Source organism: Mustela lutreola, chromosome 11, assembly GCF_030435805.1.
Source record: "Mustela lutreola isolate mMusLut2 chromosome 11, mMusLut2.pri, whole genome shotgun sequence".
Taxonomy (NCBI): Eukaryota; Metazoa; Chordata; class Mammalia; order Carnivora; family Mustelidae; genus Mustela; species Mustela lutreola.
In genome coordinates, this window is record NC_081300.1 from 100,146,539 (window position 1) to 100,161,638 (window position 15,100).

Sequence of the window (15,100 nt, forward strand, 5' to 3'; positions counted from 1 at the left end):
AAAAAAAAAAAAGAAGCTCGGCCAAATCTCAATTACCACCCGCCCTTGAACATCGCAGGATTGAACCACGTGGGTCCACTTGTACGTGGAGTTTTTCCCGTGAATGTGGTGTTCTATAAATGCATTTTCTCCTCATCTTCTTAAAATGGTCTTCTTTTCTCTAGCTTCCTTCATCACGAGAATACGGTGTATAATACACAGAACATGCAAAATCTGTTAACTGGGTGTTTATGTTTGGGGGAAGGTCTAGGCAACAGCGGGCTCTCGGTTGTGAAGCTCCACAAAGTTGTCAGTGACACGCAGACCTTCAGCTGTGCAGGGGGTCAGTGCCCCCAACCCCTGCATTGGTCAAGGATCAATGTGATTAAATTACAGAAAGATTACAGTTCCTCGGTGACCTCAGTCACATTTCCGGGGGGTCGGAAACGACGTGGGCTGTAGCTGCCATGCTGGAGGGCCCACATAACAGAACACCTGTGTCACGGCCCAGAGTTGTATCACACAGTATTGTCTAGCCTAGACTCACGGTTGGTGTCACCCAGTCAAACAAACTCGTGGTCTCTGTAAGCAAGTCCTGATGGCCACGCTTAGAGAGTAAATTCCGAGGCCCTCCAGTTGCCCATCACCGTCCTCATCAAGCCCAGACCCAGTCCTCAGCTCTTTCCACCTAGACCGTCAAGGTCGCTCCCAACATGGCCTGTCAACTTCCCCTGCTCACACGCCACCAACTTCGCTCTCCTTTTGGTATTTAGAGTGACGATGGAAAGGCGAATCATGAATCCGATGAGATTTAAACACACTCAGTGAGAGATCTTGCCGCCCGTATCACGGCCGGTGACTGTCCACGTCGTCTGGTGCCTGCCGACTCCGACCTCGTCCCGTCTAATCACTGCCCCCTGCTTCCCTTGGCCTTTCTATTGTAAGGCACGCCGAGCAGGCCCCAGCTTTGGGCCTTGGCATCTGCCTTCCCTTCTGTCTGGAAAGCCAGCTCTCATCAGATTAGTCCCACGTTGGCCACACACGTCCTTGGCATTCTGTCTCAGTTCAAAGGTCACCTCTGCAGGGACGTCCCAGGCTCAAAGGGCTCACGTCCCTGTATCCTGTTTTATTTCCTGCCAGGCACAGACCAATTCTGAATGCACCTTGCTCAATTACTTTTTACTTATTTACCAGCTGTCTCTCCCCCGCCCCCGAATGGGACGTGAGCCCTGTTGCGTCTCCAACACAAAGGCCAGCGCCTGGCACGTCGTGGGAGCTCAGGGAAGGCTGCAGGGATGGACCGCTTTCTGGAGGGCCTGCAGAACGGGTTACATCACGAGCCTATTTGCTCACTGAGAGCTAACGGCTGGACGCGACAGGGGCTGTGGTAACGACCAGGCAGCCAACAATAGCAAAAACACCTGGCTTAGCTTGTACTGGGTACCTTTGAAAGCTCTGACGGTTAGCCACTACCAGCTCATTATAAATCTCCTCTGCAGAGGATGGCTCATTAGGGGCATCAGAGGCACCAGAGTGGGCTGAAAAGCAAAGGCAGTGGCTTTGTGCATAATAAATAATTCATTTTCAGATGACTTTCCGATTTCAGTAAGGCTTCTCAATTTCATATTCTTTTATGAGTGTGTGTGTGTGTCTTTTTTTTGTATTTGCATCTTCCAAAGATCCTTTTGCATACTGAACCGATCAGCAGCCGAAATGCGGTTTTCGTGGAGAGGGCGGGTGTGGTGCACTGGTGGAAAGCACAGGCTCTGGAGCCCGTCCATCTGGGCTCTTCTGCGGGTCAGCTTGGTGGCTGGACTGCTTGGAGCGTCCTTGCGCTGGGCATGCCCTCCCTCCTGCATCCGTGCAATCGGAGGAAGAGCAGTACCCCCTCACCAGGTCCCTGAAGGGACTGAATGAGTTCACACAAAGGAGGTACGGAGAACGCACCTCGTCCCTAATAAGCATCAAGGATTTGGTGTCATTAGTGTGAGCGCCGTGGAGGGCTGCCATAGTTATCCCCGGAACGCACAACACAGGAACGCTTCTTGAAGCGGAGGTTCTTTTCCTCAAGGGCTCTAGCAGCAACTTAATTTTCACTTGGTTGAGGAAGTATAAAAATGAAAGCAAGGGTGTGCTATCCAGTGTGACTGAATTCTCAAAAAGTCTGAGGAAAACAACAGAGGGTATCTGGCATATTAATTAACAGGCTGACACAGGAAAAGAATACCACGAAAAGTCAAACAAAAAAAGAGCCAAGAAGCTGCTTTCATGCCAAAAATAAAAGGAAATTTCATTATGGGTGCCAGGAAAGAGAGATTCCTTCCCTCACGTGGGGGCCTCTTCTCCAGCTCTGGTCTCGGTAGGCGACAGGCGCAGCACGTTACCCGCGCCGACTGCGGGGCCGAGGGAGACAAAGGACCCTGCATCACCGCATCTCCAGGGGTGGCGAGGCCGCTCTCTGGGCCTCGATGAGGGGACAGGGCTGTGCCTCCTGCCGGCTGTGCACTCAGGAAGGGGACCCAGGGTGATGGGAGGAGACGGCCGACACAAGGCAGGTGCGCCAGGAGATGAGGTCAGCAGGATTCTGAAGATCAGGGGACGGCGCAGACCCCGCAAAGAAAGGTCATTTTACACCGGACTCTAAACTGGGTGGTCTTCTTTTTTTTTTTTTTTTAAGATTTTATTTATTTGACAGAGAGAGAGAGAGCACAAGCAGGGGGAGCAGCAGGCAGAGGGAGAGGGAGAAGCAGATTCCCTGCTGAGCAGGGAGCCGATCTGAGGCTCGATCTCAGGACCCTGCTATCACGACCTGAGCTGAAGGCAGACGCTTAACCCACTGAGCCACCCAGGTGCCCCCAAACAACACGGGTCTTAGAGGCACCAGCCGCCACGTGGTGGGAGATCCACAGAGAACTTCTAACCCCCCCAAAACTGAACTACTCTCAGCCTACTGTGGACCAGCAGCCTGACTGATAACATAAACAATTAGCAAACATTTTGTGTCTTCTGTGCATGATAATGAGTTCTTACAACAAAGTAAGCTAGGGATGATAAATGTTCATAAGAAAATCATAAGAAAAAAAACACATGTACGGTGCTGGACTCCATTTATTGAAAAAAAAAATCCCTGTATAAGTGGACCCACGCAGTTCAAACCCATGTTGTTGTGGCATCAACTGTGTTCAAGGGGAGGGATGTCTTATATCCAGGAAAGCTTACTTAAAACACAATTCATCAGTCTTTAGAATAAGAAATTATGTGGCCGTAAAAATATGGGTGGGTTCTGCGAGCTAGATTGACAGAAATGGAATAACAACCCACTGAACCGTGGATTCGGGGCGCACCGCAATCAGTAAGACTTAAAAAAAGTTGCATGTGCACAAGGAAGGGAGAGGTTGTTTGATGATCAGTTCCCTGCAACCCCAGGAATCACATAAGAAAGAACTTAGCGCTCAGTCAAGACAGTCGGCAAGGGCCTGCACTGGGCAGTTCTGTTTGCGGTTGTCTGGGCTAGGATGTCCCTCACCCACGCTCATGAGGAGAAGGCATTTGGGGTAGTGTAAACAGTAAGCCAACAGTGGTGCACCAGTGTCTAGCTGCTTCCACGCTGGAGGTGGGCTTGAAGACTGGAAGGGTTTAGGTGGGATTCAAACAAGAGGAAATGAGGAAGGATGTAGAGGGTATGGAAGGAATGTACTGGGCTGAGGTCTTCCCAGGCATCTTGGTTGGACTCTCGCCCTATCACAGCTCCCAGGGAAGTGATCTCAACCATCAAAAGTAACTCAAGAGTGTTTGAATCCTGCGACTTGACTACCGTCTTCACCGTGCACAGGAAATCACAGGGTGGACAGAGTGGAAGAGTCAACAGAGAGCACATCTGGCTGTGGGGATCCAGGAAGGATCCCTGGAGGAGGTGGCATGGGAAATGGGTTCTGCAAAGAGATCTGTGAGATGCATTTGTGCTCTGATGACAGTGACATTCAAGGCCACCGTGCACGCCACAAAAAGCACGTGGTACACCGACTCTAGTCTTGTTTAACCATGGGTGGCCTGCCCAGGGATCTGCAGACACATCTAGACCTCACATCATTGCAAATGTTACAGAATGTCACCAGCACCAAATCGTCCATTAGGACAGGAATCTTCTGATCATTTTCTGGAATCACAATCGTCCATCTGGACTGTACCCCCTGATACTTTCTATTTAAAGTCCCACTCCAGTTCTGATGGCAAAGACTGCTGGTCCAGGCTGAAAAGCTTGGTGAAGTGGGAACCTCATCAGGAGCCCAAGAGGGGTGGAGGCGCATTGCTACCATCCTCAGAAGAGTGGCATCACCCACCTGCATGCCCCAGACTTAGAGCAGCACTGCAGTCTCCTGCCTACCCCAGAGCCACAGTACCCCAGCAACTGCAGTACCCCAGCCACAGTACTCCAACAACCACAGTACCCCAACAGCCACAGTACACCAGCAGCCACAGTACCCCAGCAGCCACAGTACCCCAACAGCCACAGTACCCCAATAGCCACAGTACACCAGCAGCCACAGTACCCCAACAGCCACACCCAACAGGATTGAAAACATATTTAGTCTCAGTTTAAAATGAAGAGCACATGTTAATGTTTTCAAGGACTAGCTGGTACAGCATTCCCACGGATAAATATCAGTGTCATTATCTGAATCCTGGCAGAAGCTCAAAACACTTGTTTTACCCAAACCCCAGACTGAAGAGCTCTGAGCAACTGGGGCTAACCCTGAGCCCCAGCCCAGAATGTTCCAGCTCTTCTAAGACGTGCAACCGCCGCCTTCCAGAATCAGACCCTGACACACAGTTACAGATGTGCACTAATTAGATTAACGTTAATGCACATTTAATGACACTCTCCTCATATTTTCCTCCCTAAGGACAAGAATATATTTACCTACAAGATAGTAAGGCATCATTTCCTGAGCAGGGAAAACAACAACAACAAAAAAAGAATGTAATAAAAGTAGAAGTACATGAATGGATTTTTTAAAAAAAGGTTTTATGGCTGTAGACATCAGGGAAAAATGGGCAAAATATTGAGGAGGAAATAAATGTCTTCTGGGAAATTAGCTCTGAATGTTGGTGCTTAACTGCATCTCATTTCAAAGCTTTCCTGCATGGAATTCTATAAGTCACACACAGAACGGAGGGGCCATGAGCCTCCTCCAAACTGATCTCAAATCCTTCATAATAGTAGAAGGTGTCACAAGTGCATTTTACCTCCAGCTTTATCTTCTCAAAATGACAATTCTACCTATTCAAATGTGCTGTCTGAGGGTATTTGAATTTCTGGGATTTTACAAGAACAATTAAACAGGCATCTTCTTCCTCTTGGTCATAATTAGGGGGAGAGGAGGACTTCCATTATGGAAAAGATAAGTGGATTTGAGTGCATGAAAATTAAACAAGCACCCCTGAGCTTCTGCTTGTTAAAATATATGCTCTGTGAGATTAGAAAGCACAGGGAAAACTGGGAAGAATATTTGTAAGAACATGCCAGTGGAAAGGCTGGCATCACTAATATGTAGAAACAGAAGAAAGTGGTGTCCACGGGCTGGGCTGGGGTAGGAGGAGGAATTAGTGTTTAGTGGGTAGGGTTTCAGGGTTGTGGGATGAGGAAGTTCTGGGGATCTGTTGCATCATCAGGTGAAAATATTTAACACTAATGAACCCTACAGTTGAAAATGACTAAGATGGCATATTTCATGTTACATGTCTTTACCACAATTGAAAAGGTTTTTCATTGACAGAGTAACAAGAAATGGAATTCCCAAGAGGGAAAGGAAATGGGTAAGAATAAATGTTCAGTAAGAAAATTTACAAGTGGGAGCGCGTGGGTGGCTCCGTTGGTCAAGCGTCTGCCTTCAACTCAGGTCATGATCTCAGGGTCCTGGGACGGAACCCCTGCTCCCTGCTCAGTGGGGAGTCTGCTTCTCTCTCTTCCTCTGCACCTTTCCTCATTTGTGTGCTCACGCTCTCTCTCTCTCGCATGCACGCGCAAATAAACAAAATCTTTTTTTAAAAAAAAGGAGAGAGAAGATTTACAAATGGAGCCAAAAAAGGGCAAATTAAGGCAATAATAAGGTATTGTTTCTGCCAGATAAAGTGCCTATTTTAAAATTTCAGTATCCTACGTTTGTAAAGTTGCAGGGAAATGGGTGTCCTCATATGCAGCCGGCAGAATTAAATAGGTTAAACCTGCCAGAAGGCAGTTTGGAGACTACTATTTTTAAAAATTACAAAATTGCATATACCCATTGATTCATATCCTTTGATTTGGATTTATTCCTAAGAGTTTATGTACATTGCCTTGAAATAATTATTTCCTTTTTGTTTCCTTGAAACAGGGTCTAAGCAACGAGCCATGCTAACATAAAGATTAACCAGCTTCCCTTTCACCTAGGTCTGGCCAAATGGATGTAACCAGAAATATTATGCTGGATCCTTGCTTCTTGAAAAGCAAAAGTAACTGGTCATCCTTGAGCTTGTGCATTTCTTACTTTTTCCGGTCTACAGGATATGGGTAAGTTGGTCGGCACTCCAGCACCCATCTTGGACCATAAGCATGGAATTCGTGCCCTCAAACTAAAGCCTGGGTCTCCGATGGCACAGGGGCACCCTACCAAAACCACACCAGCAGTCTGAGGAGCCCCTGCACGTGAAAAGGGAAACACAGACGTATTTAAGCCCCCACTGGCTGGGCTAAGGTAGACTGAGTCGGTTGAGGAGCTCTCTTGCTTTCCACCAAATGCAATTTCCAATTTTGTAGAAGGGCCAGCAAGGTGTTGGCTAAGATTGACACACTCGTACAGCGCTACATCATAGCTAGATGGGCAAGGTCAGATGAGAATGGTCAGAGACCACAGGAGGAGGGAGAGGCACCTTGTTGGAGTGGGGATTCACGTAGGGTTTGGGAGAAGTGATGGGAGCGTCAGGGACCCACAAGGCAGGGGAATTGCTGAGTGTGGCAAACAACAGGAGGTTAACTTATGCCGAGCAAAGCCACCGAAGCTATTCTGAGCCTTGCGAACAGCCCATCCTACCAAAGGTGCTGAAAAGGAGCAAATTCAAGTAGTTCCTTATTCAAGACAAATGGTCTTGCCATCCCCACTAATAGAAACCACTCACAAAGAGCCTAACTGAAGGAATGCTACCGTCACGCGTGCAATGAGGCACCCGGGGAGGCTCGATGACTTCCGAACAAAAGAAGTCGTTAACAGGAGCCCTTACTGACAGCACCCCGAACCCCTTCCCGACTCCTGATGAGCCACATAATAACTAACTTGCTGTCACCAGGCAACTGTCCACGCTACCTTTTATTGAAAGATTGATTCCTGGGGTTCCGTCTGCACTCCATAACAACACTCGCCGATATCTCCCAACAGACGGTGCAGAGAAGACACTGGGCAGTCAATGGGTAGGTCAACTCGCGCTTCATTTCTGACAGGAAAGTACTTTCATAGCAGACAGACATGCCCACGCTTTGGTGCCATGAAAATTCCCATTTAAAAAATGCATCTTCCTTCATAGGGGCTGCTGAAGAGCCTGAGGACAGGTAGAGCTCTATGGGGCATCGGCGTGTTTTTTCGGGGACGTGGATGACGGGTCTCCCCACAGGCACCGCAGGACAAACAAGGCTCGGCCCTTCACGGATTCCCTGTTCCACAAGTCCTAGAGGGCACATGCAGACCGAGTCTTGGGTCTCTCCCAAGCTGTGAACAGACGCCCTGTGAATGAATATAGGAACGCTTTCCTACAGAGTGTTTCGTTTGCTTCTTAATTAGAAGCTGCCAACACGACCAGGCTGACGTTGCACATTCGAACTATATTTATGGCTTCCCTGGGAAATTGGTAGATCTTAAGAACCGAGAACGCGGCTTGCCACGTCGGCTCTCCTACACGGTAAGTACTAGCTGCAGACTTAGGACCGGGCAGGCGTCCCGGCCACGTCTCCTGCCACATCGCTCACGGACATAATCTCTTTGGTTTCTGCAGGTGTATGTATCTGAGATCCTTAAAGTCCACAATGTATGACAGAAACACAGCTATTAAATGATCGGTAATTTTCATAGCACAGAAGGTCCAACTCTAACCCCTGGAGCTTGATGCCTTCCTAAATAATATTCTGAAAACACAACATATTTTTGTGGTCTCTGTAGTAGCCTTGTTTGAAGTCCTGTAGCAGACTTCAGCTTCCGGTGCCCCCGACCCTGGTCCTCGGCTCACTGACATGCCCCCACCCAGGCTAGGGCAGTGCGGACCCTTCCCTTTCCCTCGGATTCCGTACGGACCACGCAAGGCAGGGACATTCTTACCATGGCCAGCGGTATGACACCCATCACGTCCTTGTGGCTCACGTAGATCTTGGATACGCCCAAGTCAGAGGTGATGTCCCCTGGGTATTCTACCTGCCATGTGACAAGCTGTGTGGCCGGTGGGTCACTGGGCTCCTCTATTTCCACATCGATCTGCATGACTTCGTAGGAGGCTCCATCCACACTGGAGAGAAGCAGAGAGGAACAACTTTGAGTGATGGGGGTGTGGCGGGCAGACAATGGGTAACACCTGCCATTTCTACGTGTGTCTCTGTGAGCGTCCGTGTGTGTCCCTTTCATTCCTGGAAAGAGCTTTCAGAGATGCAACATCAAATAGACAGACAAACAAACAAAACAAAACAAAGCCCACACCATCTCCAACCTGCTCTGTGGCACTGGCTGGTCTTAGACACCAGCTCTCCCGGTTTTGTGGGCTGCTCGGCTCCCCAGGGCAGGTGCTTGCGGCCGGTTATGAAAAGTGCTGACTACCTTTCCTAAATGCTTTCCTCGCCTCGATCCATCTAGGAGATCAGGATTCTTTCCCACTCCCTGAAATCTACATGCTGCTTATGTTAGATCTTCCAAAGCCATCGTCAGTAGTCCGTTCAAATGGGGTGCATGCAATTTTAAAGGTGTCTGAGGGCGACGTGGCTCTGCGACCCGGCGCTGGTGAGACAGAGCTGCAGAGGCACAGAGGCGAGGCATGGACGGGACAGTGAGGCCCCGGACGCATGCGCGGAAGCAGCCAGATGTCACCTGCCGACTGGAGCCGCTGTAGCAATGGTGAGTTTTTGGACATTCTGGTTTTTCCTATAAACACGCATCTGGAAACGCCCCCAAGTGAGATTATCAGGATGATTTTTGTAGCGATTTATGTTAGTTTAATTAAATCATTCTGCTTCTGCTTCTTCAGGGTCCCCTTTTACGAGATGTCTGCTCCTCCATAATGGATGTGGGGAAAAGGCCCACGTGGGCCCAGCCGCGCCCTGAGGACGGGAGGAAGGCGCACACGGGTGGGGGGAGCAGAGGAGGCAGCTAGGGGACACGCTTTCCGAGCCTCCGTGGCCCAAGCGTCCCCCGTACCAGATTCAAATGTCACGTAACTAACTGCAGGGTGGTCGCTGACATCTGGCGCTCCGGACCGCAGGGTCTGGCCTTTCATGCACACCGAGCTCCCGACACCTGCTCACCACACCGTGGGACCCGTAAGACGCTCGGAGACGGATGGCGGGGCTCCCAGGGCGCTTTCTCCTCGAAGGAAAGGATGGGGGGGAGCGCTGGCGAAGGGGGGGCGAGGAACGGGAAGAGGAGGAGGAAAAGGAATGGAGGGGGCGGGGAGAACAAGGCGTGACACCGGGGGACTGTCCCAGGGAAGCAAGAAGCCCTGACTGCACCAGAGAGCCTGACTTTCTGCACAGAAACGTCTCTGGCGCGGAGCAGGGGTAGTTGCCGCGCACGGTGAACACGGATCAGGAAGAACAGGACAGCTGGTGTTTGAATCCCACGGGACCCGCTCTCTCTGAGAGCCCCTCTAAGAGAACGCAGCTTAGCTCTGAGAATCGGGGGCTGCGGGAAGAGTTGGCGGCTGTCTCTGTGGAGCCTCCCTGCGGGGTTCCCACAGGTAGAGGAATGCTGAGATCAGGGTGCTGGCGCACACCTTCTTGGTTTGGGAGCTCGCAAGAACTCTGGCATCTCCTCCCTGTTCAGGATTCAGGAGAAGGCAAGGCCTTCTTTCGGCCGTACTGAGCCCCACCTTCTCTGTCTGGTCACCAGGAGAGGGAGACTCACAGAACAGGGGAGGCAATGTTAAGTCCAGGAACTCAACCCCAGAGCTGAGGCATTAGGGGGATGCCCACACGGCAGAAACCTGACCCTACTGTCTACACGGCTCTCTGTCCTCCGGTGTCTGCTGAGGTGCCCTCACCTCCAGCAAAACCCAGCAGCCCTCGCTCCACTGCAATACTGGACCTTTCTGTGTGGCCCCGGCCCATTTGTTTGCTCACGGAGTTCGCTCTATCGGGAATGCATTTGCCAGTCCCTCCATGGATTTAAATTCTTCCCACTCTGCTAGAGCTATAGCCATAAAAACAACAACTTTAATTTTAAAAGGGCTCAAATTATTTCATCGAGTTGTACTCCTTCAGTGACCGTGCCAGGTTTTCTCTAAAGTTCATTTTCTCTTTCCCTACAGATCCCTTGCCTGGCCAAGATGGGTAAGAAAACACAGTCGCCTTCGAGCTCACTCTCCTCTCTTTGATGTGGTGATGAAAGCTCCCTGCATTGGGAATTCTTAACCTGGGGACCAGAGCAGGCTTGTGGATCCCGACACTGTGTGCCGGTGCGTGTTTTCCTTCAACGAGTCTCCAGCTTGCGTGGGCTTCCAGGAGGCTGGGACACGGCGGGGCCGTGGAGCGCATTCCTGGTCACTTCCTTCGTAAATTCTGGGGATCGAGCTTTGGAACAGCCCATCACGTGCGACTTAGGTCAGTGGAAATTTGAACTGTAATACCTCTTTGCAAATGATTCGTGTGTGCAGGATTCCAGAAAGTTTGCATATTATTTGTCGATATTTATCATGTCTCCGTGTTTGACTGTAAAGCGAAGAACAGCACCTTTGTAGCTTGTGGATTGAACCGCAAGGGTCCTGAAGAGCGGCTGTGCTTACTTGTTCCAAGATGTGTCTAGCACAGAGTTTAAACGCCTGGCGTCCGTCAGAATGGCATCTACGCTGTTAGAGGACACGGACATGGCAGGTCAAGTAAACGTTTATACAGTGTGTCTGCTGACAGCTGTGGTTTGCTCCGCGCCCACGCGCTGGAATTGCAGGGATCGGGGGGGGGGGGCACTTTATAAATTAACCAGTGAGCACGCACCAGTCCCACAGCTTCCCGGGTACCCCAGAGTGAGGCCCGGCACCGTCTCTGATTCTTTCTCTCCGTTTGTTCCTTGCTTCCACCTGCCTGTCTCTTTGTATATCCAGGCCAACCGGATTCAGGACCAAGGACAACTGATTCAGGTTTATACAGGCTTAATTATGTGGACCTTGGTGCTCTGGGAGGTATTCTGGATATGAAGGTATTAGAAACCTATGGTGTTAGCGGGTTTGGGAGGTGAAGGCACAGGTGAGCTGCGAAGAAGGTTCCAGATGCCCATAAGCACACAGTGAGGAGGGACAGGACAGAATTCCAGCCCGGGAGGCCCGGGCTGGAGAAGACTGATGTGTCCAGACGCCACTTCTGATGGCCCTGGGTGCAGCCCTACCTCTCCAGTCTGCTCCATATCTCCTGCCCCCTAGGCCAGTCAAACAATGAGCAGTAGGATGGGCTCCGGGTATGAGACTCCTCTAAGAAGGCAGTCCTCTTGAGTGGGGCAGGGTTTGCACAGAGTGGCTCAGGGTTCCATCCAACTTGGGGACCTGCCAGCCTTCTGGGCATGAGCCCTACCAGCAGCAACAAGCCAAGAAACCACATCTCTGCCCTCTCTAGCTTGCAGCTGGTAAGAACCTTCCTGCAGCCTGTCCTTACAGAGAGGAAGACCACCTTCCTGGTTCAGAGAGCTCTTCCCATTCCTTAACAGCCTTCCCTTGCCTGGACGTTTTTGTGCCTTGGGTTCAGGCTCTGCAGCTTTTCACCTGAAAGGGGTCCTTCAAACGGGCAAAGGCATGGCTGCGGACCGCATGACACAGTCCCAGGGTTGGCGAAATTCAAGGGAAATGCACACAAGGTTCTCAGGCACAGAGACCACCACGCTCAGGGCCACGGCGCAGGAACCCAGGGAAGGAGATGAGACTTGAGGCCCCACAAGACCATCTCAGCAGATCCCAAGGCCAAAAAGGACATCATTTTTTTTTTTTTTCAAAAGTCTTACTTTAAGACTGTACCTCTTTTTCCAGACGAGGCAACAGCCAAGCCTTTATCAAGTACTCTGAATGTGCCAAACACTGTTTTTAAGGGCTTTTTAGGTCTCATGCCTGCATAAAATTCTCACTGTGTCACAGTAAGTAACTGTGATCAACTGCCAGTTTGTAGATGAGAACCTGGGTTCGGCGAGGCTCACCCAGCTAACAGGGGCAGGAGGCAGGAGACATGGATGCAGAAGGGGCACTCTGGATATGTGTGGGATTATGCCCCCAACCACTTACTTGGGGGGTGACAGGCTTGTTAATAGCAATGAAGACAGAGGAGAGCAACTTCCCGTCCCCCAGTGGAAACTGAGTTCAGGATCCAATACCTCTAATAAATTCAGAACAAGCAAAGCCGGGGCATGTCTGTAAAAAGGTACTTTGATATCAGGCTGCCTGTAGGGTCCTCGGCCAATGCTTTTAGTCCTATGATGTATCCACAAAACAAAGCAGAAACGTGGAAGCTAGAGCTTCAGCTAGGAGAGCCTACCATCCATTGGAGGGATAAGAAACCCCGTAGATGGGGTTGCTCATATGAGAACCATCTAGAACTGAGCATTTCAGAGCTACCTGCACTTTTTTCCTTCCAGATTAGAAAACCAACATGTTATGGTCGGTCCTTGAAAAGAATGCCAATGATCGAACCTCACTCTGCACCGCCCACATGGGCGACTGGCTCCCAGGGCGAGTGTGAGTGTTGCGGGGAAGCTGGTAGGGTGTGTGGGGTGGGGCGGAGGGATGGGGAGAAAGCACAGAGTGAAATTCCATTTCCAAATAGGCTTTTCCAGATGGTGTACTCAAAGATAAATGGGTAAAATTTCCGGGAACAAAAGGAAAGCCAGGAGGAGGCGAGGCTAGTGTGAACTTGGAAAGTAGTCTGAGATGTGCTCCAGACAACTCAGAATGCTCCCTAGAGGTCGTGTGAAGGACAGTCACCTACCACTGGGCAGAGACCATCTCCTCACATCACCAGCGTCGTGTCTATACACCTCGCCTCTGGCTTGGGAGTGCTTCTGTTCCTAATCACGTTACCTGTGACTGCCCATGGATGCTTTCTTTCTCAAGCTTCCAAAACCACCTAGCCCACAGTGCAAAGAGATCAAAGTGCCGAGGGTCTCCGTCCCTGGGAGGGCGTGCTCAGGCAGAGACTGGTGAGGCTTGGAGGTGACAGCCCAGCTGCCTCGCCTCCAGCTGGGTGGGTGCAGCCCAGAGTCCCCCCCCAAGGGGTCAGGCTGGAGCCACCCTTCACATGCCTGGGCTCTTCCCTGTCCCTTCCCCTTTCCCTGGTCTCGTCAGCCTCTCCTGGGACACTTTCTTCACACATCCCTAGCATAGAAGTCCTTGCCTCATGACCCGCTTCTAAGGAAACTGAAGAGTTTTTAAAGCAAGAAGGACACCAAAGGCAACTGATAGGTCAGGGGTTCAGGCAACGAAAGAGAAAGGAGCAATGAGCGGGCGGTGGGCACAAAGGGACTGTCACTCAGGGTCCTCAGCACTGCTGGCTCCACTCAGAGGCCTCCAGAGCGAGGCAACCGTCATCCGCCATGGCGCTCTGGCGATCCACGGCAGACCTGGACCTGGGTCCCCCGATGTCTCCCAAACGCAGGAGCCTCCCTCCCTCGCCCCCCTGCACAGCTCATTTTCAAGATTAAAATGAGGATATTACTCCGACAAATGGCTTCTATTCAGACATGATCCCAGTATTCCAGTTCTGCATCACTGACGTCTTTTCCCCTAACTTTTTCATTAGCATTTTCAGAATAAAAACCTTTCATTAGGAAGTAAAATATGCACGATCCCTTTAATGTATGTACTTCATAATGAGATTTTTGTCACCATAAATTTGTCTCCTCGTGCCCTCTATTTCCACCTTACGATCCTCCGAGGCCTGGGAGCCAGAATTACTCTGGGAGCGAGAGGGGGACGCCGTCGCTCGGACGCAGGCGTGCTCCCTTTCCTCCTTTTACTTCGTGAGTCCCTGTTCCCAGGCCGTCCTTGGTTCACCCACCCGGTCGGGGACGTCCCCCCGATTCCTGTTATGTGCTGGATGCCGTGTTGGGCGGTGGAGACACCCCTGCAAAGGTGGGCTTTCAAACATCAAGATCGCAAGCAGGCTCCTCCCACCTCCACGAGCAGGGACGGCATTTCGGTAGCTGGAGACTGGCAGATATGGGAGTCTCCGCACCATGGAAACTGGCGAAGGCCGTCAAGCAGGCTCCTTCCAAGCCCCCCAAGAGCACACTGCTCAAGGCCTTTGCTCCTGTAGGATCACACGGTCTAGTGGGGAAGATCAAGACTAAATAAATGATCATACCAACCAGCGTAAATTGGCAACTATAAGCAAAGATGAGAAGCACGAAAAGCAGATGCACCGTGAGACTTTCGAGGACCCTGGTGCGGTCAAGGAGCTAAGGCCGATTCCCTCGGGGAGGCAAGGCTTGCACTACGCTCCCTAGGGAGGATGGGGAGGAACTCGGAGTCCCAGGAACCAGGAACTGCACATGCCAGTGTCCTGTGCTTGGAGGGAAAGATTGTGTTGCAGGAAACGCAGGAAACCAGGCAGGCTGGAGCCCCCAGGAATTAAGGTGTGGGGCGCAGCGGGAGGACGCGCAGAGGGAGACCGGGCCAGGCGTTCTGGCTCGCATGTGATGTTCTCTTTTTGAGGCAGCAAACTACAGTTTGTCTATGCACGAAGCCTGGACTAAAAGGGTTTTTATATTTCCAAATTTTGCTAATAAAGAAAAAAAAGGACATGTAGCATGGAAAGTATAGGGCCTACAAAGGCTAAAATTTTTACTATCTCACCCCTTACAGGAAAGGTTTGCCAATGTCTGCCTTTTATCACTGGAGAAATGGCAACTCAACTTAAAACTCTAAA

The 15,100-nt window shown here is 50.7% G+C and overlaps 1 protein-coding gene across 1 annotated transcript in view; it reads right to left on the minus strand.

Annotated features, from left to right (window-relative positions):
- TMEM132D (transmembrane protein 132D) overlaps positions 1 to 15,100 on the minus strand; it is a 568,943-nt gene that overhangs the window by 166,249 nt on the left and 387,594 nt on the right. Inside the window, exon 4 of the mRNA XM_059140271.1 lies at positions 8,322 to 8,505. Coding sequence (XP_058996254.1) covers positions 8,322 to 8,505 — 184 coding nt within the window. The remainder of the gene's footprint in view (positions 1 to 8,321; positions 8,506 to 15,100) is intronic.